We start from the raw sequence: 26,621 nt of genomic DNA, 5'->3' as shown, positions 1-26,621 counted from the left end.
CACCCCAGAGACACCCCTGGGACAAGTCCAGGCAAGCAGGAACTCAGGTTTACCTCTGGTGGAAAGACTTTAGGCAATGGTGAAGGTAAAAGGAGACGCTGCTGGAGGTTTTGATCCAGAGCTTTATTCCTAAGTCACAGACCTCTGAATGTTGCAACAGCTCCAACAGAACTCAGAACCACGTGGTTGCTGGGTATTTTAAGCCCGGGGAGAGGGGGAGGGAAGGGGTAGGTATGGCACCAACCAGTTGGGAGGGGGGAAGTCTCAGGGGACAAGTGACACCTGGATAGCCCAATGTTGCCAGGGCTGAGAAGCATCTTTTGAACTTTGCCAATCAGATGATGCCCTTGCTGGAATGTTAAGATTGACGGACAGCACTTAGCAAGGGGGCAAGGGGAAGGGGAAGGGAGAGGTTGTTGGCACACCTGAGGGAGGAACTGGGATAGCTGAAACAGAGTATTACATCACACTGCAACAATTAACCATTTTGAAAATTGTTATGAAAATAATACTGTTATAATCAATATTAATTATGTTTGTTTATTGTCTCCCTTTTCCCCCTCTTTTTCCTATCCTTTCTTTTCCTCCTTTTTCTCTCTCTCTCTCTCTTTCTTCTCTCTGTCATACTGTCCCTATTTTTCCGGGTTATACTACCAACGTACGGCCAGTCCTGAAGACTCATCAATGATACTCCAGAGCACTGCTGATAAAGATCCCTCAAGACAATTGTGAGTCACGGGGTCGTGTGAGAGTCTGTCTGAAATATCCCTCATCTGCCTCACGATCGTCATTGGGGGGGGGGCACTGAAAAACAGACCCCTCCTGTCTGAAGTTTCTGATCCTGTAGGGGAAAGTCATATGCCTGAGACCTGAGAGTGTTGCTCAATTATTGTTTTCACAGGTGCATTTGCTATATGCTACCCTGAGCTCAAAGGGCATTTTGCCCTTTTGCACAATAGCTCTGGAATTCTCCCCGCCTCTCGGCCTGGCTGAACTTCTCCTAGGCTTTAGGGTGGTTCCCCCCAAAGAAGGTGCCTCTCGCTTGTTCATAACCACCATGACAGACAAACCGAGATGTAAGAAGCCTCTTCATCAAGAGACCGAGACATGAAATCCTTGTGTGAGAAGGCCCCCTCTCACCTTCTTCCAGAGACTGGGACTGAAACCCCCAACCCGGGAGAGGTGTGCAGTGGCGGCGGAAGGAAAGCTGCCCAAAGCAAGATGGATGTTGCAGGTGCAGGCAGTCAACCACGAAAACAATGGCTCTCACCTACTGCCAAACATGGACTGTGTGTACCCCTTTCCAAACACCATTCTTTCCCCCTGAAGATACAGTAAACTACCTTTGATTTGGTTGCAAAATCCATCCCCCCTTCCCCCATCAAAAAAGAGTGTAATTGGGGTCCAGATGAACTGTGCCTCTGAGATCTCCCTGGACGCGGCCTGGTGAACTCCATGGGCTGGACATGGAGGGACTTGGCAGTTTGACGTTTGGTAGCTATATACCCATTCTTTTTCCTCCCTCTTTTCCCTTATTTTTTCCTTTTTCCCCTGATTCCTTCCCAAGGCATTTTTGCTGTGGTTATTTCAATAAAGGTGCATTTGTTTTGATTATCACTGCAAACCCCCTTGTACCGTGTCAGTTCTTTTGCACCCTGAGATCAATCCACGAACCATCACGAAACCCATTCATAAGGACGGATCGTGACACACCCAAGCTGCGTCCCCGGGATCCACCCGCCTCTCCCAGCCCCAGAGCCCCCTTTCCGTGACCCAGGGACCCCCTGAACCCCCTTTTCTGCCTTTCCCAGCTCCCAGACCCCACTTCCCTGAACAATGGAGACTCCTGGACCCCTTTTCTGGGTTCAGGGACCCCCTGGATCCCCCAGCCCGCCTCTCACAGTCCCTTCCTGGAACCTTGGACCCTTCCCGGCTCTCCCGGTTCTGCTTCCCAGCCCTTGGACACCCCCAGACCGCCCAATCTCTGCGTGCCCCCAGTTCTCCACCCCCTGCGCGTCCTGCGGGGGGGTCCTGGCAGGTCCCGGGGGGGTTCAGGGGAATTCCCAGGGTTTGCTCTGTCCCCTCTCCCTCCCCGCGCTGCCCCGGTCACTTTCGCGTCTCCCAAGCTGCGGCACCGGGACCCGCCCGGGGACCGGGGACTGCTCCGGCACCGGGACCCCCCTGAACAGCAATTCCTGGGCACGGGGACCCCCCGAACTTCCATTTCCAGGCGAACCCCCCTTCCTGGGCACAGAGACCGCCTTGAACGTTCATTTCGGGGCACTGGGAGCCTCCCTGTACCCCCTTCCCCAGCCCCAATAACCCCTGCACCCCCTTATCTGGAGCCTGGAACCCCCTGAACCCCAAATCCCGGGCATGGAAACCCCCCTGAACCCCCATTTCTGGGCACCGGGACCCCACTGCATCCCCTTATACAGCACTGGGAGTCCTTGACCCCCCCATTCTGCTGCACCAGGACCCCCGTGCACCCCCATATCCAGGACTGGAACCCTCCCAAACCCTCCATTCTCAGGCACAGGGACCCCCCTGCACCCCCTCATCCGGCACCAAAGCCCCCCTGCACCCCCTTTCCTGGCCCTCCCCCATCTCAGACACCCCAGCCCCCGCTTTTCCTTGGGGCGGGGCCAGGGCTGTGGGCGGGGCCGCAGTGGAGCAGCGCCATGGCTCCCGCGCTGGCTCTGGGGCTGCTCTTGGGGCTCCTGGGGGACCCGGGGGGCGCGACCAAAGGTGAGTGGGAACCCCGAAACGGGGAAACTCCTGAAGTTCCATTTCCGGCCACCGGGAACGCCCTAGACTTCCATTCCTGGGCAGGGGAACCCCCCTGTACCCCAATTTTGAGTCTACTGACCCCTCTCAACCCCCTTCGCCAGCCCCTGAACCCCATTCCTGGACAGGAAAACCCTCCCGAACCGCCATTCCCAGGCATCAGAATCCACTGAGCCCCCATTCCTGGGCGCCCATGTCCGGGCACCGAGACCCCCCTGTACCCTCTTCCCCGGCACCGGGACCTGCTCGTCCTGTGGGGGGAGGTGTCTCAGGATGTCCAGGAGGGTCCCTGGGGGATTCTGGGCCCCAGGACCCCCCTGAATTTTCAGTTCTGGGCACTGGGACCCCCCTGCACCCCCTTATCCAGTACCAATTCCCCCCTGCAACCCCTTTCCCATCCATCCTGCCTTCCCCAGTCCCCAGACCCCTCTTTTCCTTGATCCTGAGACCCCTGGACTTCCATTCCTTCTTTTCTCAGTCCCCAGCCCCCCCCATTTCTCTGCATCAAGGACCCCCAGATTCCTATTCCCAGGTCTCCCCACCCTGTGACCCCTCATTCCTTGGCACTGGGGACCCCTGGATCCCCTTTCCTGGGCACATGCATCCCCTGGAACCCCCATGCCACTTTCCCAGTCCCTCCTCTCCCCCTTTCCATAACCCTGGAACCCCCTGAGCCCCCATTCCTGGACACCAGGACCCCCTGCAGGCCTTTTCCTGTCCATCCCACCTCTCCCACCCTGCACACCCTTTCCTTGGCCCCAGGATCCCCAAACCCCTTCCCAGCTCTCCCAGTTCCCCTTTCATTGATCCATGATCTCCTCAATCCCCCCAAATCTCTGTGTCCCCCCAGTTCTCCACTCCCTGCGTTACCTGCACGTGGTGGTGTCAGAGCCCAGCCTGGGGATCCCCCAGTTCATGGATATTGGGTACCTGGATGGGATCCCCTTCGTGCGCTACGACAGCGAGCGGGGCCGGGCAGAGCCGCTGATGCAGTGGATAAAGGATGGAGTCAAGCCAGAATATTGGATATGGGGACCCAGACCAATGTGAGGAACCAGCACAGTGATGTCAGGAACCTGAAGATACTGCGTGAGCGGTACAACCAGAGTGGCGATGAGTGAGGGGAGCTGTGGGACTGGAATGGGGATCCATAGGGCTGGAATGGGATCTGTAGGGCTGGGATCCATGGGGCTGGGATGGGATCTCTGGGGCTTGAATGGGAACTGTAGGGCTGGGGATTGGATCCATAGGGCTGGAATGGGATCTATAGGTCTCAGATGTGGATTCACAGGGCTCTAAGTGGCTGAAATGGGGATCTATTAGGTTGGAATGGGATATTTTGTGATCCATGGGTTGGGATATGGATCCATGGGGCTGGGATGAGATCCATGGGGCTGGGTTGGGATCCATGGCATTGGGATGGGATCTGTGGGGCTGGAATGGGAACTGTAGGGCTGAGATGGGGATCGATGGGGCTGAGATGGGGATCCATTAGACTGGGATGGGATAGCTTGTCATTCATGGAGCTGGGATGGGATCTGTGCACTTGGGTTGGAATCCATGGGGGTGGGATGTGGATTCGTGGGGCTGGGATGGGAACTGTAGATCCCCAATGTGGATTCACAGGACTCCAAGGGACTGAAGTGGGGATCCATTAAGCTGTGATGGGATATTTTGTGATCCATGGGTTGGGATATGGATCCATGGGGCTGGGATGGGATCTGTTGAGCTGGGATGGGATCCATGGGGCTGGGATATGAATCCATGGGGCTGGGATGGGATCTGTGGGGCTGGGATGGGATCTGTGGGACTTGGGTACAGATCTATGGGGCTGGGATGGGATCTGTAGATCTTGGATGTGGATTCAAAGGGCTCCAAGGGGCTGAAAATGGAGATCCATTAGACTGAGATAGGATAGCTTGTGATCCATAGGGCTGGAATGGGATCTATGGGGCTGGAATGGGAACTGTAGGGCTGGGATGGGATCTGTGGGGCTAGGATAAGAACTGTAGGGCTGAGATGGGGATCCGTGGGGTTAGGATGGGGATCCGTGGGGCTGGGATGGGATCTGTGGGGCTGGAGTGGGGTCTGTAGGGCTGGGGTGAGCATCCATGGGGCTGGGATGGGATCTATAGGTGTCAGATGTGGATTCATAGGGCTCCAAGGGGCTGCAATGGGGATCCATTAGACTGGGATGGAATATCTTGTGATCCATGGGGCTGGGATTGGATCCATGGGGCTGGGATCTGTGGGGCTGGGATGGGATCTGTTGGGTTGACTTCCATGGGGTTGGGATGTGGATCCATGGGGCTCCAAGGGGCTGGGATGAGGCTCTGTGGGTCTCCATCAGACTCTGCGGCTCCAAAGGGCTGGAATGGGGCTCTGTGGGGCTGGGACACAATTCCAGGGGTCTCTGTGGGTACAATCCCCCCAGGTCTTCACACAAGGTTGAGGTCTCCACACAAGGTTGACAGTTTATGGCTGTGACTTCCTGTCCGATGGGAGTGTCCGTGGATCCCACCAGATTGGCTACGATGGGCGGGATCATATCTCCTTTGACCTGGGATTCAGGAGATTCGTGCCGGCCGACAGCGCTGCTGAGATCACCAGGAGACGCTGGGAACAGGAATTGAACGGGGTTGAGATGTGGACAAATTATCTGAACCACATCTGCCCAAAATGGCTCCAGAGGCACATCAGATATGGGCAGAAGGAGCTGGAGCGCAAAGGTGGGAGCAGAATTCCTGTGAGGGATTTGGGAATGGAGGACTTGGGAACACAGTATTTCCAGTGGGAATTCTATGGTCAGATCTCATCCCAATCCCATTGCAGTGTGAATTCCATGGTCAGATCTCACCCCAATCCCATTCCACTGGGAATTCCATGGGCAGATGTCACTCTCATCCTATTCCAGTGGGAATTCCATAGGTAGAACTCACCCCAGTCCCGTTCCAATGGGATGTCCCTCACCATTCCATGGATGTCCCTCACCATTATCCCATTCCAGAGCCCCCTGATGTCCATGTGTCCGGAAGAGAGGAACACGGGACGCTGATCCTGTCCTGCCACGTGTACGGATTCTACCCCAACACCATCGCAGTCAGCTGGATGAAGGGGGGTGAAACCTTGGATCAGGAGACGGAGTGGGGCGGGATCGTTCCCAACAGCGACGGCACCTTCCACACCTGGGCCAGGATCGAGGCGCTGCCGGAGGAGCGGGAGCAGTACCGGTGCAGGGTGGAGCATCCCGGAATGCCAGAGCCTGGGATCTTCGCTTGGGGTGAGGATGGGAATGTGGGGATTGGGAATTTGGAATTCCTAAATGGGGATTCCCCTCCCCCTCCTCACTATCCCATCTCTCCGTGGTGGTCGCTGTGTCTGTCATCGCTGCCATCCTCATCCTCATCGTTGTCCTCATCAGATTCGGTGTCTGGAAGCTCCAATCTGGTAACACACGGGATGGGGGTCGGGAAGGGACACGGATCCACCCAGCACCGTTCTGGGAATCCTGTGCCACCGATGCTGATCCCACTTTGTTTCCACAGGGAGGAGGGACAGGAATGGATACAACCCAGCAGCCGGTGAGTTCCAATGGCGGATCCAGCTCTGGATCCCCTCTGTGCGGATCCCAGGATGGATCCTGGGGTTAATCCCAGTGTGTGATCCATACTGGAATCTCATGGATCTTCTCTCTCTGCAGGAAAAGACATGGGAATGAATGGCTCCACTGCAGATACAGCATGGGATCAGGGTGGGATTCCAGAGGGAGATTGGGGCAGGATGGACAGACTGGGATTGGGGAGGGATTTTGGATCAGGGCAGGGGTCTAGAGTGGGATCAGGTGGAATTGTAAAGTGGGATTGGAGCTGGATTCTGGAGCAGTATCAGAAGGGATGGATGGAGCAGGATTGGGGCAGGAGTGATGGAGTGGGATCAGGGAGGGATTCCAGTGCAGGATAGGGTAGAATGGATGGAGCAGGATCAGGTGGGATTGATGGAGCAGGACTGGGACAGGACTGGGGCAGGATCAAGTGGGATAGATGGATGGAGCAGGATTGGGGTGGGGTCAGGTAGGATTCTGGAGCAGCTCCCTCTCCCAAGGGGATCCAGCCAGGTCCATGCTGTGGAATGGGGACAGGGACAGGGTGACACCGTGACCCTCTCTCATCCTGGTAGTAATCACTACCTGAGGGATCCATGGGGCTGGATCCGGCCCCTTCCCTCTTCCTGGGAAGGCTGAGAGCTGCCAGCAGAGCTCATCCCACTGCTCCCACCCACCCCACAGCTCTTGGTAACAGATCCATTTCCCCTTTTCCATGTCCCAGTGTTTTAAAGCCAATAACCACAAATATTCACAATGCTTCAGTTCTGGTGTGAAATTATCCTGCTTGGGGCAATAAATTCGGCTTGGGGCAATGTCCTGGATTGTCAAGCAAATTGTATTCTATTTGCCACCTGTATGGCAGTTGTCTTCTGTTAAGTAGGCAGTTTTCCTTATCTCTTCCACAACTGGGGAGACATCCGTTGATAACAGGCTATTGAATGTCACTGCACAACTGATAAGAATGACAGCCTCCCAGTGTGAGATGCTCAACCCAGAGGGGAGAGCCAAGCATTCCTACCTGGATATAATCTTGAGTTTCTGGAACACCAGCATGGCTTTCTCCACTGGATCCCCAGAGGAAACAGCTGCTCTCTTCCCCTAGATCTTCAGAGGAAGACTACACTCTTCTACAGGATCCCTGCTCCAACAGAACCCACCTGACACTCTAGGAGGGCTGCAGCCACGATTCCAATTGGACTGCTACCAATACCCTGACCCACAGGGTGTCAGGTTGTGTTCTGACTCTGTCAGTGTTGTTTTAGTTTACTGCATTGTTTATTTTATCCTTTTATTTTCTTCCCTACTAAAGAACTGTTATCCCTGCTCCCATATTTTTTGCCTGAGGGCCCCTTAATTTAAAATTTATAGCAATTTGGAAGGAGGGGGTTTACATTCTCCATTTCAGGGGAGGCTCCTGCCTTCCTTAGGAGACTCCTGTCTTTCCAAACCAAGACAGATTTTGGTGCTTAACGTGAGGCTCGAGGGCACAGAAATAAAAAGGAAATAACAGTTCTTGAGTAATCTAATTTTTGTACGCTGCTACAGAAACCTTGTTCAGCTGTCATCATGTGGTCCAGCTTACCTTGGTTTGGGTGGCATGTGGTTGTGGCTACATTTCTCCCATTTGCAGGCCCTTATCTAAACATGGGTCCTATAACCAAGGCTACTGTGGCTGTTATCCAGTTTGTTTTATGGGTGAATAAGGGGAGGAATTAATGGCTTTTTAACTTCCTCTGGAAAGCAGGCACATGGATTCACAGCTATCACACACTAACTGTATGTTTTTGGGGTTACTTTAATATTAGCACCTGCTGTGAGGAAATGACACCAGGGGAAATCTTCTCCCAACCCTTTAGCCATCTCTTTGGGTCTGCTCTACCAGTTTTTGAAGGGTTCAGATCCACTCTAAATACTAATGATATCAAACAGTGGCTGGTGTTGCTGGAAGGCTTGTTCTGTTTAGCATTTAGAGATAAGAGAAGATTAACTTGGATAACCACCCTGACACCTACCCCAAAGACAAGGGATGCTGCCCCAGAGCCTGGCCCTGCCCCACAGCCCACCTCAGCTATAAACTACCCAGATTGGATGGGGGTTCTGGTGAAGGAGATAAACGAGGTGAGCCAAATGCTGAAGGAGCACATTTCCCAAGCTCATGAGAAGCCCTCCCAGTGCCTCGAAGAGGGAGAATCTAATAGTGCAGCAGTGGAACCCACAGATGTTACAACTGTCCAGGTTCCAGCTGAACTGCAAAGGCAGACACAGCCAGCAGCAGTTGCTCCTGTGGAAACAAGGAGATCTAAGATGAAAGCAGGGCACCCAGATAAGGGAGGGCCCCCACAACCCTCAGGAGACCCAGAGGTTGAGATCGTCACCGAGTCCCTGACGTACGAAAATCTCCAAAATCTGCACAAAGACATTGTATGATGGGAATATGAGACTTATACAACCTGGCTACTTTGGGTCTGGGACCTTATAAGTACAGGTGTGCAACTGGATGGTGGTGAGGCAAGAAATTTGGGACCCTCAACCCAGGACTCAGGTATCAATCAGATTTTTGTAAGGGAGCCAGGGTCCCCTTCCCTCTAGGAACGGCTTTTAATGAGTGTCAGAGAGAGGTTTGTCCACAGGGAGAGCATGCAGGAGCACCACCATAGAATGTGCTGGAAGACCCTTGAGGAAGGGATCCAACAGCTGAGAGAAGTAGCAGCATTGGAGGGACTCTTTGGGAGGGATGGACAGCATGAAAATGACCCCGACAAGGTCAGGTGCACAGGGTAAATGTTGTGGAGCCTGGCAAATCTGGGGCCATCTCAATACACCACCTTCATTGCAACGATTAATGCAGATACCAACCAAGAGACAGTGGGCTCTGTCGCCAACAAGCTTAGAAAGATGAGAGTATGATCAATGGCCCAATGCTGGCTCATGTCTCTGCTGTGATTAAAAATCTCAAAGAGGAGATAAAGGAGATGAGGGAGGGGTGAGGTGTCACAGACATATTTTATGAAAAATCCTTTCCTTAGTATTTTTTCCTCCTGAGAAGCCGAGAGGCCTCAGGAACAAAATGTAAACAATAATTGTCATGAACGGTGGAAGAATTGCCTCACACAATATGCATGAACCGCAAATCCCAAATTTTATTGATAGCTCACACATATTTATATTGGTGTTAATGAAGCTTATACATATTGCAAAAGCTGAGCTCATTATTGGTTAAAGCACACTTAGATCAACCACACCTACTTCTATGCTCTAATGATTATTTTGTTTCTATGTTTACATTCTTATAACTACTCTACCTAGGCTATCTTCATTTTCTGGCAAGCGATTTTCTCCCCCATCTTCCTGTTTCAGCGAAGATCACCATGACCTCTGTCAGTGATTGGACACTGGTTACTTAATCCCCAGCTTGTTTCCCCTATCCTTATCCAACGGTATCACATCGAAGTGGCCTTTCTCAGCTAGCCAATTATCCACAAAGCTCTCCACAAATAATTATCTGCTGCTGTGGAATTAACAGGTGGATCTGTGATTGGTCTCATGTGGTTATTTCTAATTACTGGCCAATCACAGTCCAGCTGTCTGGACTGTCTTGGTCAGTCACAAGCCTTTGTTACTCATTCTTTTTCTATTCTTAGCTAGCCTTCTGATGAAATCCTTTCTTCTATTCTTTTAGTATAGTTTTAATATAATATATATCATAAAATAATAAATCAAGCCTTCTGACTTCTGTGGAGTCAGCATTCTCATCTCTTCCCTCATCCTGGGACCCCTGTGAGCACCACCACAGTGAGGAGCAACAGTTCCCATATGGCACCAGTGCAAGTCACAGCCCCAAAGTCAGAGCCCAATATTCCCCAGCTAGACAGAGAGGGTACACCCCAGGGGCTGACGTGTGGTTCTCCCTGCATGACCATGGGGAAGACATGGGAAGGTGGGATGGAAAACCCACTTCTGTCCTGGCAGCATGGGTGCATCAACTCACCGAGGGAAACACTAATCAAGGGAACTCCAGTAAAGTGAAGGTAGCCTCAACCTCCCATGACTGAGCTGCTGGGTATGATCTATCAGATCTCCGTGAAGGAGAGAACCTCTAGCATGCGTGCCCAGGAAAGAAATAATAACCAGGATTAGGGGGCCCCTGCCTGTAGCCAGGAAGAGGCATGGGAAAACTGGATCTTTTAGATGGTGTGGATCTGATGGCCTGGCACATCAAAGCCACAAAAATATGATGCCTTAGTTGATACTGGTGTGCAGTGTACTCTAATACCATCGGGACACATTGGGGCGGAACCTGTTTCCATTGCCAGGGTGACGGGGATTGACTATGTTGGAAGCCAAGGTGAGCCTGACTGGGAAAGAGGGGCAGAAACATCCTATTGTGACTGGCCCAGAGGCCCTGTGTGTTCTGGGCATCGACTTCCTCTGGAATGGCTTTACAAAGACCCAGAAAGACTCAAGTGAGCTTTTGGAATAGCTGCTGTAGAGGCAGAGAACATGAAGCAGTTGAATACCTTGCCTGGACTATCAGAAAACCCATCTGCAATAGGACTTCTGAAGGTGGAAGAGCAACGAGTGCAATTGCCACCTCGACAGTGCACCACCGGCAGTATCGGACAAATTGGGATGCTGTGATCCCCATGCACAAAATGATCCGTGAGCTGGAGAGCCAAGGGGTGGTCAGCAAAACCCACTCACCCTTCAACAGTCCCATCTGGCCTGTGTGCAAGTCTGACAGAGAATGGAGATTGACTGTGGACTATCGTGGCTTGAATGAAGTGACTCCACCACTGAGTGCTGCTGTGCTGGACATGCTGGAACTCCAGTACGAGCTGGAGTCCAAGGCAGCAAAGGGGTACGCCACCACTGACAATGCTAAGGTGCTCTTCTCCATTCCTCTGGCAGCAGAATGCAGGCCTCAGTTTGCTTTCACCTGGAGGGGCGTGCAGTACACCTGGAACCGACTGCCCCAGGGGTGGAAGCACAGCCCCATCATCTGCCATGAACTGATCCAGAGTGCACTGGAAAAGGGTGAGGCTCCAGAGAACTTGCAGTACATCAATGGCATCATTGTGTGGGGGAACACAGCAATGGAAGTGTTTGAGAAAGGAGAGAGGATCATCCAGATTCTGCTGGAAGCCGGCTTCGCTATCAAGAAGAGCAAAATCAAGGGACCCACCCAAAAGATCCAGTTCCTGGAGTAAAGTGGCAAGATGGATGGTGTCAGATTCCCACTGAGGTCATCAACAAGATCACAGCAATGTCTCCACCAACCAGCAAGAAGGAAACACAAGCTCTCCTAGACGCGATAGGTTTTTGGAGAATGCACATTCCCGAGTACAGTCAGAGAGCCCTCTCTACCTGGTCACCCGCAAGAAGAACAATTTCCCCTGGGGCCCTGAGCAGCAACAAGCCTTTGCACAGATCAAGCAGAAGATCACTCATGCTGTAGCCCTTGGCCCAGTCAGGACAGGACCAGAGGTGCAGAACGTGCTCTGCTCTGTAGCCGGGAACAATGGTGTGTCCTGGAGCCTTTGGCAGAAGATGCCCGGGGAGACTCGAGGCCAACCAACTTCTAGAGCAGAAGTTACAGAAGATCCAAAGCCAACTACACTTCCACAGAGAGGAAAATCTTGGCTGCCTATGAAGGAGTCCAGGCTGCCTCAGAGGTGATTGGCACAAAAGCGCAGCTCCTCCTGGCACTCCAACTACCAGTACTGGGGTGGATGTTTAAAGGAAAGGTTCCCACCTCCCACCACGCCACTGACACCACATGGAGTAAATGGATTGCTCTCATCACACAGTGCGCCCATATTGGAAACTGAATCACCCTGGGATTTTGGCAATAACTACAAACTGGCCAGAAGGTGAGAATTTTGGTCTCACTGATGAAGAGGAACAAGAACCAGTGACGTGCTGAAGAAGCTCCTCCCTATGACAAACTGCCCCCAGAGGAAACGCGCTACGCTCTTTTCACTGACGGTTCCTGTCGCATCGTAGGGATGAACTGGAAGTGGAAAGCAGCCGTATGGAGCCCCACACGACAGGTTGCAGAGGCCACTGAAGGAGAAGGTGGATCAAGTCAACTTGCTGAACTCAAAGCTGTTCAGCTGGCCCTGGACATTGCTGAAAGAGAGAAGTGGCCAAAACTCTACCTTTATACTGATTCATGGATGGTAGCCAATGCTCTGTGGGGATGGCTGGAGAGGTGGAAAGAGTCCAACTGGCAGCATAGAGGAAAACCAATTTGGGCTGCTGATGAGTGGAAAGACATTGCTACCAGGGTAGGGAGGCTACCTATGAAAGTTCACCATGTAGATGCTCATGTTCCCAAGAGTAGAGCTAATGAGGAACACTGAAACAATGAGCAGGTAGACCAGGCTGCAAAAATAGAGGTGTCGAAGATAGACTTAGATTGGCAACATAAGGGGGAGTTGTTCCTAGCTCGATGGGCCCATGCTGCCTCAGGCCATCAGGGCAGAGATGCCACCTATAAGTGGGCACAAGACTGAGGGGTGGATTTAACCATGGACAGTATTTCACAGGTTATCCATGACTGTGAGACGTGTGCTGCCCTCAAGCAGGCCAAGCGAGTGAAGCCCCTATGGTACGGTGGGTGATGGTCCAAGTACAAGTATGGGGAGGCCTGGCAGATCGACTCCATCACACTGCCCCAGACACGCCAGGGCAAGCGCTACCTGCTGACCATGGTGGAAGCCACCACTGGATGGTTGGAAACCTACCCTGTGTCTCATGCTAATGCCTGGAACACCATCCTGGGCCTTGAAAACCAGGTCCTTTGGAGGCATGGTAGCCCTGAGAGGATTGAGTCAGACAACGGGACCCATTTCAAGAATGGCTTTAACACCTGGGCCAGGGAACATAGTATTGAATGGATATACCATATCCTCTATCATGCACCAACTGCTGGGAAAGTTGATGGGTGCAATGGACTACTTAAAACTACCCTTAAGGCACTCAGTGGGGGGACTTTTAGAAATTGGGAAATGAACTTAGCAAAAGCCACCTGGATGGTCAACACCAGAGGGTCCATAAATCGAGCTGGTCCTGCCCAGTCTGAACCCCTGCACACAGTGGAGGGAGATAAAGTTCCTGTGGTACATATGAAAGGCATTTTAGGGAAGACTGTTTGGATTAATCCCACCTCAGGCAAAGACAAACCCATCCGTGGAATTGTTTTTGCTCAAGGACCTGGTTACACTTGATGGGTAATGCAGAAAGATGGAGAAAGCCATTGTGGACCACAGGGAAACCTAGTCTTAAGTGAGAACTCTGTGTAAGGTTTCATTGTGATGCAGATGGAAATAGAATAAGGGGTGGGTAATGTCCTGACTGCCAAGCAAGATGCTTTCTATTTGCCATCTGAATGGCAGTTGTCTTCTGTTTTCCTTATCTTTTCCACAACCAATCCTCCCTCAGGGGAGACATCTGTTGTTAATAGGCTGTTGAATGTCACTGCATGGCTGATAAGATCTACAGCATCCCACTGGGAGATGTGAGCCCAGAGAGAGGAGCCAAGCATTGCTACCCAGATATAATCTTGAGATTCTGGAACACCAGCATGGCTTTCTCCACTGGATCCCCAGAGGAAACAGCTGCCTCTTCCACTGGATATTCAGAGGAAGACTTCACCCTTTCTACAGGACCACTGCTCCAACAAAACCGTATCTGCTACTCCAGGAGGACTGCAGGCACATTTCCACTTGGACTGCTACCAACACCCTGAACAACAGGATGTCAGGTTGTGTTCTGACTCTGGCAGTGTTGGTTGGATTTACTGCATTGTTTATTTTGTCCTTTTATTTTTTTCCCTAATAAAGAACTCTTATCCCTGCTCCCATATATTTGCCTGCGAGCCCCCTTAATTTCAATTTCATAACAATTCAGAGGGAGGAGGTTTACATTTTCCATTTCAGGGGAGGCTCCTGCCTTCCTTAAGCAGATACCTGTCTTTCCAAACCAAGACAGGAATATTTTCCAAGACTGGTCATAAGGAAAACAGGAACCTTTTAGCAGTTCCTGGGAGCAGACAGTGTTTCTGATAAGTTTGGAAAGAGCAAAACCCAGGTGCCGTTTCCAAGGACAAGACCTAACAAGCATTTCTCAGATCACACCGCAGCCTGGAAAGGAGGAGGGGGCAATGCACCACCACACTGGGATCTCAGGGGTGCCCATGGCCTGGGTGATGCTGCCTGATGTCAGCCACCCACCAAAGCCACTCTGTCCCTGCCTCCCACAGCTGCACAGGGCAGAGAAAATTTAACCAAGAGTTCCTGGGTTGGGATAAGACAGGGAGAGATCCCTCATCAAACACCAAAATGGGCATCACAGGCCCAGCCTGGGCACAGGGAGGGAATTTATTACCAACCAAATCACAGCAGCACAAGGAGAGGGGAAATAAATTTCTCCAACACCTTCCCCCCACCCAACAAGGGTCACCCAGAATGGGCATAACCAGGGCTCTGCCCAACGGGGGTCACTGGGGATCATCCAATGGGGATCCTCCCATGGGGGATTGTTGTATTGCACTAAAGATGGAGCTGGAACAGCGTATAAAGCTCTTCCTGCAATCAGGGCACTCGCAGGGCCTCTCCCGGAGTGGATGTGGAAGCGTGCCCTTAGGTCGGAGCTGTTGCTGAAGCTCTTCTCACACTCCCCACCCTCGTAGGGCTTTTCCCCAGTGGGGATCTGGCGATGATTGAAGAGGGGGGAGCTCGGGGATAGAGGCGAGGCAGGTCGGGCTGGGGCAGCGCTGGGCTCTGGGCCCGACCTGGGCGCCCCCCACGCGCCCCTTCCCCGAACAGCCCCGGCGGGGGACGCAGGTGGGGTCCGGGTGGGAGGCGCTGGGTTCCTGTTTTGGGATCCCACTCTCCCCTTTTCCCCACTTTCCCACCGTCTCCCACCCCTTCCTCACCTCCCCCCAATCCTCAGCCCCTCCCGCTCGGCCTTTGGGGGGTCCCCTCCTCCTCCCCCTCCATTCCGGGCTCCCCCCTTCGCTCCCTTTTCCCCCTTCTCCCCCCCTATCCCAGCGCCTCCCGACCCCGCTCACCCGAGAGCTCCGCGCCCGCAGCCGGGGGGGCTCCCAGCACCACCAGTGCCACCAGTAGGGCCCCAGCTGCCGCCCCTCGCCCCATGGCCGGGGCCGGGCAGGGAGCAGCAGCCCCAAAGCAGCCGCGCTGCGCTGGCAGCACCAGTCCAGAGCAGGGCGGGCTCGGCAGCGCCGCGCGCTCTCATTGGCTGCCGCCACTTTTGGGGACCCGATCTCAGAGGCTCCGCCACACAACTGATGACTCTTCAACGCCCCGCGTTCTCATTGGCTGCGGCGCGTTTTGGCTGTGTTTTGATTGGCTGAGGCCTTCCGGGCCGCTGCAGCCCCGGGCTGGGAGTTTTTTGGGGAGGGGGAACCTTGGGGCGCTGGGCGGGTGGGAGCTCAGGTGAGCCCAGCAATGCGTGCCCAGGGGCGCGGGATCTCAGCGGTGCCCGTGGCGAGCGGTGACGCTGGCCCGATGCCAGGCACCCCCAGAGCCGCTCTGTCCCTGCCCCCGCAGCCGCACAGGGACAGAAAATGGAACCGAGGGTTCCTGGCTGGGGACAAGGACCGGGAGAGATCCCTCAACAAATCCCGCACGGGCACAACAGACCCGGCCTGGGCACACGGAGGGAATTTATTACCAACCAAATCACAGCAGCACAAGGAGAAGGGAAAGAAATCTCTCCAACACCTTCCCCCCACCCAACGGGGATCACCCAGAACAGGGGTCACCGGGGCTCTGCCCAACGGGGGTCACTGGGGATCATCCAGCACAGATCCTCCCATGGGGGATGGAGCTGCAGCAGCGCACGAAGCTCTTCCCACACTCGGGACACTCGCAGGGCCTCTCCCTGGTGTGCAAGTGCTGGTGAGTGACGATCTCTGAATCCCATTTGAAGCTCTTCTGACATTCCAAGCACTCATACAGGGCCATTCCCCAGTGTGGATCTTGTGGTGCTTGGTGAGGCCGGAGGTCCCACTGAAGCTCTTCCCACATTCCCCACACTCCCAGGGCCTCTCCCCAGAGTGGATGTTCAGGTGTTCCATCAGGGTGGAGCTGTAGCTGAAACCCTTCCCACATTACAAGCACTTGTGGGGCTTCTCCCTGCCATGAGGCTTCTCCACCAGCTCTGAGCTCTGGCTGGATCTCCGGCCGCCTTCCTGGCTCAGGGGGGCTCTTTCCTCCCTGCAGCTCCCTGGGCTGGGTTTGCAGCCCCTCCTCATGCGGGATCTCTGGGGCTTTTCCTCCTCTGCCATCTGGCCACAGCTTGGGAATGACAGATCCTGGTTTGGGGGAAACCAAGGTGGGAACACCTTGGAGTAGAGGCTCCTCCTGCCCAATTCCATCTGTAGAAGTCAGCAGGAGTCTTGTGTCCATGAAAATCTCCACAATGTCAAGGTTCAGCCCAAAAAGCTCTCCCAGGATTTCCCTATCACTCATCTCTCCACTTCTGGTGTTCCAGAGGTTTCCTGATTTCCTTTCCTTGGGATCATGGGGGTCCAATGGTTCCAGGGGGTCTCCATTCTCCGGCGTCCTGCTCAGGGATGATCCAGGGCCTTTTGGGGGTCCATGGGGGCCCTTCTCCCCTGATGCTCTACTTTGAGATCCCAGGGATCCCAGGGGTCTCTCCTCTCCAGGCTCCCCCCCTTTCCAGTCTGCTGGGGTCCCCCAGCTCTGGGATTGCCCCTCTCTGCTCTCCCCACTCTGGGGGTCCCAGGGGTTCCCCTCCTCTGCTCTCCCGGCGGTCCCCAGGACCAATGTCCTCCCCTGCCCATACTGGGCAATGGCCACGTGGGCCCCCAAAGATCCCCCAAGGGGCTCAGCTTTGGGCTCCTGCAAGATCCAAACCTACACACACAGAGAAAAAAAAACCTCCCAGAGACACCAGATGATATTTGGGGTCAAGTCCACAATCTGCGAGCTCCAAATACGCCCCCAATAAAAAACCCTCTCAGGGACTCCTGGATAAATTTGGGACGAGCTCCCCCTCCCCACTGAGCTGCAAGACGAGGTGGGGGCGATGGTCCCGTGGCTGCGGCCACAGGGGGCACTGGAACCTCCTGTTCCTCCTGTTCCTGCTCCTGCTCCTCCTCTTCCTGCTCCCCGTTTTCCTCTCTCCCTCCTCCTCGTCCTCCTTCCTAATCCCACCTCCTCCCCAGTTCCTGCCTTCTGTGTATTTAGACTGGAGAACCTTGCTTGTTTTTAGAACTAGAACAAAGATCCCAGATGGAGCAAGGCTTGCTGCTTTTAGTCAGAACTATCAGTGACTAAAGGTCACTTTAGTTTCCTTTGCTTTGGTCCTGTCCTTGTTCTCCTCAGTGTTCAGGCTGGGCTATGGGGTGTCCTTGTTTGCTGCATTTTCCGAGTTCCTCTTGCATCCTTTGGGCCATGGGCTGTGCCCTGGGAGGGTTCTTTGTGCTCCTTTGTGACACAGGAGAACCTTCCAGGCGGTTTCTGCGTGAGCTGCTGCTGGGATGTCACAGGAACAGCGCCACGTCCCCGTGGTGTTCCCGTTGCTGTGGGACACGGAGGCCTCAGTGCCCAGAGTGGCTCTGGGCTCGCTGCTGGAGGATCTTCCTGCCCGAGGCATTCTCAGCAGCCAGCCCAGCCCTGTCCTTCTGTGCTTGCAGGGCTACAGGCTGCAGGCGTGTGCAGCGCAGCCAAAATGATCCAGCACGTGGCTGCTGCAGTTTGCACTCTGTACTCTGTGGCTTATTCGGGGTATTTTTTAACCCACTTGGCACGTAAGTTGAGGTTTTCCCTCGGTGCAGCATCTGTGCCTTTGGGCTTGCTGTGTGCTTTCTGTTCTTCCTCTGGAGCTGAGTTGGCTTTGGAACCAAATGGCCATGAAGACACCATTGCTTTGGGAGAGCTCCTGCCAGCAGCTGCAGCTGAAAAAGGGGGTGTCTGCAGCCAGCGGGGCGTGCACAGCACCTGCAATGAGCCCTGGGGGGTTCTGTTCCCTCAAGCAGGGAGTCTGTGCCAGCAGAGCCTGGAACTGCCTCCCTTTGCTGCTCCAGCCAAGAACTGACCCAGCCCAGTGTTTTGTGCTTGTTCTCTTGCTTGCTGTGGGAAGGGACTGTGGCTCCTGGAGGGATGCAGTGAAAGCAAAATGCTCTTTTGGGGTTGCCTTGCTCCGTGGCATTTCCCAGCATTGGCAGTTTTTCTCCTAACAGCATCTGGTTCATGTTCCCTCTCCCATTGCAGGGCACCTCATGTCTGGATTCCGAGCAGCTCCTCCTTTGGTGAGTGGGAAAGGAACCTTTGGTGTTTGGAATTGTGCAGCAAGTTGTGAGCTCGGCATGTGGCAGTCGAGGGCCAGCCTGGGAGGCTGAAGGAAAGGTCCTGTCAGTGTCTTTGCAGCAGCAGCAGCAGCAAAGGGATCCCTGGCAGTTTTCTCCTTTTCTGCTGAAGAGCTTTTGAAGAGCTGCAGGTCTGGTTTTGCAGGCAGAGGATTGCTTGCTGGCTTTAGCCATGGTGGAATATCGAATTCCCAACAATAAGTGGCAATGTCGACTTTAGCCCATTGTTAGTTGGAACAGCTCCAAACCCCATTTCTGCGTAGTGCAGCTGGATGTGCAGCTGAGGATAAATAAGGTGATAACTGAGATAGAACTTCCCGTCCCTCACGCTGCCGTCTGTCCACAGGGCACAGAAGCAGCACCAGAACCTCCTGGGGCTCCCTCTGCTTACGAAGAGGAGGCCAAAGAGGAAGAAGACAGCAGTGAGCTTCCCGCTGCTCTGGGGGACGATGGTGAACTTCCCTCAGCGCCGGGAGATGACAGTGAACTTCCCGCTGCTCTGGGAGACGAGGGCGAACATCCCGCGGGGTGGGAATGCAACGGCGAGGCTCCCGCGGGGTGGGACAAGGACAGGGGACATCTCCCGGCCTGGGACGAGGACGGTGGATGTCCCCTGGTGTGGGACCAGAGTGGCCAAGCTCCCACGGAGTGGGATGAGGACAATGGACATCTCCCAGTGTGGGATGAGGATGGAGGATATCCTGTGGCATGGGAAGAGGAGAGTGAACATCTCCCAGCATGGGAAGTGGACAGCAAACATCCCCTGGCTTGGAAAGATGATGACAAACCTGCAGCGTTTTGGGATGAGGATGGAGAAGCTGCAGCATTTTGGGAAGAGGATGGAGAAGCTCCCTCTGCTTGGGAAGAGGACAATGAACCTCCCTCCGCTGTGGGATCCTGGGCTGAACATTCTGACAGCAGCACAGCTGGGCAGCCAGAGGGGAGAGGGGAGTGGTGCCTGATGCAGCTGAGTACGTCTGCTCTGTTCCTGGGTGCCCGAGCAGGTGCTGTGTGTGTGTCTCAGCATCAGCTGCACCCAGTGTTGCTCTGCAGCTGAATGTCACCGAGCCATTTATTGTCCTTCCCCGGCTGACACCAAGGGGCTCACGGCCCCAGGGAGTGGGGCTGGTTGTGGCTCTGCTGCAAGGTGGGGTCTCACTCTGGGAGGGAGCGTCTTCCACGTGGTTTCTTTCAGGGAACACCGTGAGCGAGGAGGAGCCTGCCGAGAAATACCTGGAACTGGAGCAGATTGGCCAAGGGTAAGTGCACGGCAGCTACTGCTGCACAAGCAGGGCCGGGTGTTGTGCTGGTGCAGGATCAAGTGAGAAGTCAGGAGAGCTCCAAGCACCTTCAGACACTGGGCTACCATCCTGCTGTCTCTCAGTCCTGATCAGAATTGATAATTGTGGTCAGAAGGCGCCGTCAAAGGCCCCTGAGGCTGACAGTGTCCTGCCTGCAGCAAGGAGCAGGACCTGGAAGATCTTCTGTCCCTGGAACTGGATTGCCTAAAAGAGCAACTCACCATCTGGTGACTGTCAGAAAACAGTTCTCAAGAAGATTTCTTTCAAATATTTTCCTTCAAAAAATATCCACTGGCCAGGATTATCAACCTAATGGTTTAGAAACAGAAACCAGAGATGAACTAATAAGTGCTCTATTCTAACACAGGTAGCAGACCCCATTCATTCAGTAACAGGCACAGAGCTGATGCACTCTGGGGGAAAAAGCATCACCTGCCTGATGGCAGGGCCCTTGTGGAACCTGCAGGTCTTAGGCAGGAAATGGAAAAGGATGAAATGCATTCTTTTCCAGGTCTTTAGACACCCATTTCTCACCTCAACTTTTGAACTAAAGCAATTCAGGGTGGACATTGGGATTTGCTCCAGGCCAATTCCTTCATGTTGGGTCTCAGTTTTCTCCTGCACACCTTGCATGGCAGAGGGCTGGTGGCTGCTGTGCTGTTGTTGGAAGGGTCAATGCACCCAGGTGTTTGTGAACGCTGCAGGCAGCAGAGATCTCCTGTCTGGGCTGGCTTTCCCTGCCAGGGCCTAAAGCGCTGCTTCTTTCTTCTCTGCTGTTTTGTCTCCAGGGCTTTTGGAACCGTTTATAAAGGACTCGACAGGGCCACTGGAGGAGAGGTCAGTGCCAACACGCCCAGCACGCCTGGCAGCTCTCCAGGGCTTTCCCCTCTGCTGGGAGCTGTGGCTGCAGCTTTGGGGGCCAGCAGAGCTTTCCTGCCCAGGCTGCTCCTCTGAAGGCAGAGCAGTGTCAGCCTGCAGAGCACAGCTGGGACAGACTTGGTCCTTCTGAAGCACCAAAGGAATGCAAGGAGGGCAGCGGTGTCTGTCAGAGCAGGACACGCTGGCTTGGCCTTCATATCTAAAAGTGTGAATGCATCAGCTGCTGGAGACTGAGGCCCATTTTATCTTCATCCCAACCTTAGACAGGAACATTATTTAGCTATTCTTAGCTGAACTATAACACTATTATTTCCATCCTGCCTTTTATCTTCAAAGGATACCTCATGGTCTGATTAGGGAGAGATCCTGCTTGGGCTCAATTTGGGGTTTTAGTCCTACTTCAGCTGTTCACAGAGAGTGAGGGAGAGAAATGAGAAGATGAATGTCCAGAGCAAAGCTCTCTCCTAATCCTGCAGTTGTGTTTAGGTCTGGTGTCAGTGACAGCCTGTGACAGGGATCACCTGAGCAATGGGTGTGCATGTCTGCTTTGTTGTGCAATCCCAAACAGAGCAGCTGGATCTGAAATCATGACCAAATCCCATAGAATTGCTAAGGGGTTCCTGGCTGTTTTGCTCTGTTTTCAGAGAACCAGAATTACCTCCTGCTTGCAAAATGGGTTTGAATAATAATAGTAGGAGTGTTGAGGCCATTTGAGAAGACTGTAGGTGCAGAGAATGTTGTTAGAGCTTTGAGGCTGACAGCTGAGGGACCATTTCTGCAGAGCTTGCAAGGCCAAATGTCCCTGGCCATGTGTCCTGTAAGCAGCCCCCAGCTGGCAGAGGAATGGGCTGTGGGAATGCCCCTTGCTGAGCTCTGGTGTCCCATCCCAAGGCAGTTTGGCACAGCCTGGCTCCGTCGCTCCACAAAGACTCGCTCCGTGTTTGCTGTGGCCTCCTGCCACAGACTCCTCCAGTTCAAGGCTGCAATGTCCCTTCAGGTGGCCATCAAGAAAATGAGTCTCAGAGGGCAGAACAGGGAACGAGCTGTGAATGAGATCCTGCTCCTGAAGGACAAGAAGAACCCCAACATTGTCAACTCTTTGGACAGGTGAGTGCTTCAGCTCTATCCCGAGCCCAGGCCCTGCGTTAACCTTTCCTGGCATCAGGAGTCTGTAGCCTGTTTTGAAAATGCCTGACCCAGCCACATCTTCCCAAAATAACAGCCTGGCAGTTCACTCCCTCCACGTGCTTTTGTTGCTTTGCTTTGGTTTTTCCTTCAAGTTGACCCCGTTTGCTGTGTCTCCCAGCAAGTGCTGATAAACCACAGCAGAAATTATTTCCCTTGGCTTCTTCTTCCCAGCCCTTTTCCATTGCTACAGATGCCAGGAAGATCGGGTTCTTGTTTCCAGAAATGCCTCATTTGCCCATTTTTCACTGGCCTTGCCTGTTTCTGAAGGGACTTTCTGAAAGGTTTTCTGACTGCTTTTGTCCCAAGTGCTGCACGGCCTCCTCCCCTGGATAACCCTGGCAGTTGTGTTGCCTTGTTCTGGAGGGAATGGTGGAACTGATGAGTTCAGAAGCTGAACCAGCTGGGGCCAAGGGTTGTGGTTCTACATTGATCTGGGCTGTTGCTAAACTGCATTTTTCACCTGCTTGCCATCCAAAGCCTCTCCTTTCTCACAGGTGTCTCCTTCCCCTTTAGACTGTGCAGATTCCAAGGACTGTGCAGCCTGGCAGGAATGTCTCTCCATCTGATTCTGTCCTCACTGACAAGTGACCTGGAAACAAAACTCCCCTCCAGGCTTTTCCATGGGGGAATTGAGCTCTGCACTTTCATCTCCATGCCATTGCTTTCCTCTTCCAGCTTCCTTGTGGATGGAGATCTCTGGCTGGTGACGGAATACATGGATGGGGGAACTTTGCAGGACGTTGTCAGACAGACACGCATGGCTGAAGGAGAGATGGCAGCTGTCAGTCGGGAGGTGAGGGATCCTGCTTGTCACTCCCATGGCTGGGACACGATGGTCCTTCCAAACAGGGTGTGAGAACAGGAGTGGCTCCATGCTCAGGGCTTTGTTTCTGTGTTGTTTTCATGAGCTGGAGAAGAAAGAGCCTCTGCAGTGAACGGCCTGCCAGCATCACTGCACTTCTACTCTGTTCTTGTTCTCTCTCCTGCTGTTGTGGTACTCTCTTTCTGGTTTGGATTTGATTTGCTGTTCTCAGCTTTGCCTTGAACCGTTTGCCTGGAGCTTGTGTGCACTGCACTCCTGGCCTGTCACAGCAAAGCTGCTGCTGGCAGAATTCTGAGCTGTCCCTTCTGGTGTGATATATTCCAGCCATTGATTTTTGCCCTCGTGTTTCTTGTTCTCTCTCAGTGTCTGCAGGGCCTGGATTTCCTCCATTCCAACCGGGTGATCCACAGGGATCTGAAGAGCTCCAACATCCTCCTGGGCATGGACGGCTCTGTCAGGCTGGGTGGGTGTTCCTGGCCAGGCACGGCGCTCCCGGGCTGCGGGGCTGGGGCTGCTTCCCAGGGAGGGCCAGAGCCCCACAAGGGCTGCTGGGGGCACTGCCCGGCCCCTGCTGCCAGCTGAGAGCGGCTGCCCCTGCAGAGAGCTCAGGAGAGGAGCAGGGGGCCAGCAGTGCCTTTGCTCTGGCCATGGCCCTTCCAGAGGGGCAGCAGTGGGAATCTAAAGCTCCAAGGGAATCAGTAAAAGCCACTGCAGGAAAGCTGAGGGTTTCTTGAAGGGCCCAGTTCCATCTTTCCTTGGCTACAGCCCTGAGGGCTTTTCCAGCTGACTTCACTACTGCATTCTCAGACTGAGCGTGGGGAATCTTGTGCTTGGTTTCCTCATTGCAGCTGCCTTTGACAGGGTTTCTTTCTGTCCTCAGCTGATTTTGGCCTCTGCGCTCAGCTCAGCCCTGAGCAGGACCAGCGCAGCTCCATGGTGGGCACTGCTCACTGGATGGCCCCAGAAGTTGTGACCAGATCTCCTTATGGCCCCAAGGTGGACATCTGGTCCTTCGGCATTGTGACCATCGAGATGGTGGAAGGAGAACCTCCTTACTTCAGGGAAACGGCGGCCATGGTAAGAGGCAAATTCTCCAGTGCCTGCAGAGACTGCGAGCACAGGGGGACCCTGCACTGGGAGCAGCAGCTGGAGGTTTCTGCACATGGGAAGGGAATTCCCAGAGGACTTGTGCCTCCACACAGACGAATGTTCTGCAGTCTCCAGCAACAATTTGCTTTGGGCTTTTCATTGTTGCAGCTCTTCTAGCTGAGAGGATGACCTGGAAATATGAAGCAAGTGCATCAGCTCTAATGTTATCTTGCAAGAAAACCCCACACCATCCCCAAATCCCAGCCCCAAACCCATCAAGATTTCTGCAGGAGTTTCTAAAAGAGGTTTTGCAAGATGATCTCCCCTGATTCTTCTCACTGGGAAACTTGTTGAAAACAGGAAGATGATGGTTTAACATCCTCATAGTCTAATGTATTTCTTTCCTAGTCCAAGCTACTTTTTCCATGTCACCAAGCCTGAGCTTTCAGCATCACAAACCTCCTGTTTCTTGCCTGGCAGTTTCTGGGATGGGGCATCAGGAATGCATTTACTTGAGTGTCAGTGGCACTGCAGAGATGCACTTGATGGAAGAATCCTCTGAAATAACACAGGCAGACCACAGTGACTCTGGAAAATGGCCTGTAAAGCTGGTGTCCATATTTGGAGAAGCAAAATGGGCTATTTCTGATGGAGGTTCCTACTAACAAAGCCGGCCAATGAAACTGGCTCTCAAGGCGAGATCATTTGGATGTTGCAGTGGCTGTGGCAGCCCCAGGGTTTGGGTTTTTTGCTTGGCATAGCAAAATGAGCTCTGAGCAGCATCTCTGGCAGGGAGGAAAGTGGCCCTGGAGCTGGGGCTGAGGCCCCGGGGTGGATGTGAGCCCGTGTGGGTGTGAAGGGAGCTGGCAGAGCGCTGAGTTTGCTTTCCCTGCAGGCTCGCGCTCTGATCCGGCAGAACGGGACCCCGCAGCTGCAGGAGCCCCGGCGCCTGTCGGCTCTGCTGCGGGACTTCCTCGAGTGCAGCCTGGAGCCGGACGAGGAGCAGCGCTGGGCTGCCCAGGAGCTGCTGCAGGTGAGAGCCAAGGGCTGCAGGGGAAGCAGCAGCGCCAGGGAGGGGTTTTCTTGTGGGGCCCCCTCCGATAGTCTCCAGTCTCGCTGCGTTCCACGTGCAGAGCAAGCAGAATCCTGGCCTGCTGTGGCCTGGCAGGCTCCTTTCGAGCTCATCTGGACCTGGTGCCCCACAGCGAGCAGGGACATCTTCAAGCAGCTCAGGGGCCTCAGAGCCCTGCCTGACCTGAGCTTGGATGTTTCCAGGCAGGAGGCACCTCCCACATCTCTGGGCACCTCCTGTCAGTGTTTCCCCACTCTCCTGGTTAAAAAATTCTTCCTTAGATCTAATCTGAGCCTGCTTCCCTCGATTTTCAAACCATTTCCCTGTCCCTCTCCTGGAACAGAGCCTGTGAGGAACTTGACTCTGGAAAGTAACAGTTCATTTCTTTCCTTTTTATCCTTTGGGCAGCACCCATTTTTATCATCAGCCAAGCCTCTCTCCAGCCTGACCCCTCTGATCACTGCAGCAAAGGACCTGAGGGAGCAGCAGAGCAGATGAAGCACTTGAGGACAGCTTCTTCTTACAGTAGTTAGGACAATTAGTTAGTCATGGTAGTTAGCACTGGTAGTTAGTTAGGGTAGTTAGCATTGCTAGTTAGTTATGGTAGTTAGAGCAGCCTGATTGTTATGAAAGTTTTATGAATAAAAACGCTCTTAAACCTCAACTCCCCTGATGTGTCCCTTCCCTCTCCCGCTGTGACTCAGCTGCCCGGAGCAATGTGAGGGGAGGGCGGGCCCAGCCTGGCCCAGAGCTGAGCCCCAGCAGAGCCCTGGCAGAGCCCAGAGCAGCCTCGGCACCTGCAGAGTCAGCCTGGAAGGAGGCGCTTGGAGCCTTCTCGGCTGCACCCGGCTCCTGGCTACAAACTGTGTGTGCTGGAAAATGCCACCGGCTCTGCAGGAGGGCAGAAGGGGCCCGGGGAAGGCCCAGGTGCTCCATGCAAGGGAAAAACCTGCCCTGGGTTTGTTATAAATAACTAGGTAGTGCTGGCTTTTGCTATTATGTATTGACTTCTGCAAAATATTCTGAATCACAATGAGCTTGATATAGTACAGTTTGTAATCACTTTTCACTGCTTTTGCTATAGTACAATTTGTCAGCTCTTTGTGGCCAATGCCTGGCCCGTGTGTAGCTCATATCCTCAGAACATCATTTATGGATGATATTTTAGTTAGTGGACAGTGTGAAAAACATACATTATAGTTTTGGCTTTTGCAAAATATTGAAGTGCATGCCAGATGTTGTGCATTATAATGTTAACTTTTGCAGAAGTAGCCATAATTGTGAAATAAGAACTGATGCTTTTTTTTTGTTACTAACTGACAATACTGAGAATGACTCAGAGATATTTGTGAAATAGCTAATGTTCATTTAAAGTACTTGTGGAAATAGCTAAAAGCATCTGCATGGTCAGATAACATCTAAGGAAGGGATGTGATGAGGCCCCTGCCACTGACCCTTCCACTGTCAATAACTGTCACCTGCTGAAACCACAGAGCAGGGGCCCTTGTCAGGCAGTGACA

At 53.5% G+C, this 26,621-nt stretch overlaps 2 protein-coding genes, 1 long non-coding RNA gene and 1 pseudogene across 4 annotated transcripts in view; all 4 read left to right on the top strand.

The window, feature by feature from the left end:
• LOC129132012 (uncharacterized) overlaps positions 1 to 26,621 on the top strand; it is a 292,843-nt gene that overhangs the window by 81,592 nt on the left and 184,630 nt on the right. The gene's annotated exons all lie outside the window — the stretch shown is intronic.
• LOC143695833 (class I histocompatibility antigen, F10 alpha chain-like) lies at positions 2,682 to 6,138 on the top strand (annotated as a pseudogene). Its single transcript, XR_013185347.1, has 4 exons — positions 2,682 to 2,748; positions 3,638 to 3,894; positions 5,235 to 5,516; positions 5,795 to 6,138. The product of XR_013185347.1 is annotated as a class I histocompatibility antigen, F10 alpha chain-like (transcript).
• Positions 6,193 to 6,369, top strand: LOC143695984 (uncharacterized). Its single transcript, XR_013185454.1, has 2 exons — positions 6,193 to 6,234; positions 6,333 to 6,369. It is a non-coding gene; the product is annotated as an uncharacterized LOC143695984 (long non-coding RNA).
• On the top strand, positions 10,722 to 25,599 carry LOC143695832 (serine/threonine-protein kinase PAK 3-like). Its single transcript, XM_077191045.1, has 11 exons — positions 10,722 to 10,736; positions 18,655 to 18,692; positions 19,096 to 19,277; positions 19,945 to 20,008; positions 20,839 to 20,887; positions 21,927 to 22,036; positions 22,793 to 22,910; positions 23,304 to 23,403; positions 23,821 to 24,017; positions 24,925 to 25,062; positions 25,510 to 25,599. The coding sequence occupies exons 1-11, from the start codon at positions 10,722 to 10,724 to the stop codon at positions 25,597 to 25,599; spliced, it is 1,101 nt and encodes a 366-aa protein (XP_077047160.1).

This window comes from Agelaius phoeniceus, chromosome 27 (assembly GCF_051311805.1).
Source record: "Agelaius phoeniceus isolate bAgePho1 chromosome 27, bAgePho1.hap1, whole genome shotgun sequence".
Classification (NCBI taxonomy): domain Eukaryota; kingdom Metazoa; phylum Chordata; class Aves; order Passeriformes; family Icteridae; genus Agelaius; species Agelaius phoeniceus.
This window is presented reverse-complemented; position numbering and strand designations above follow the sequence as displayed.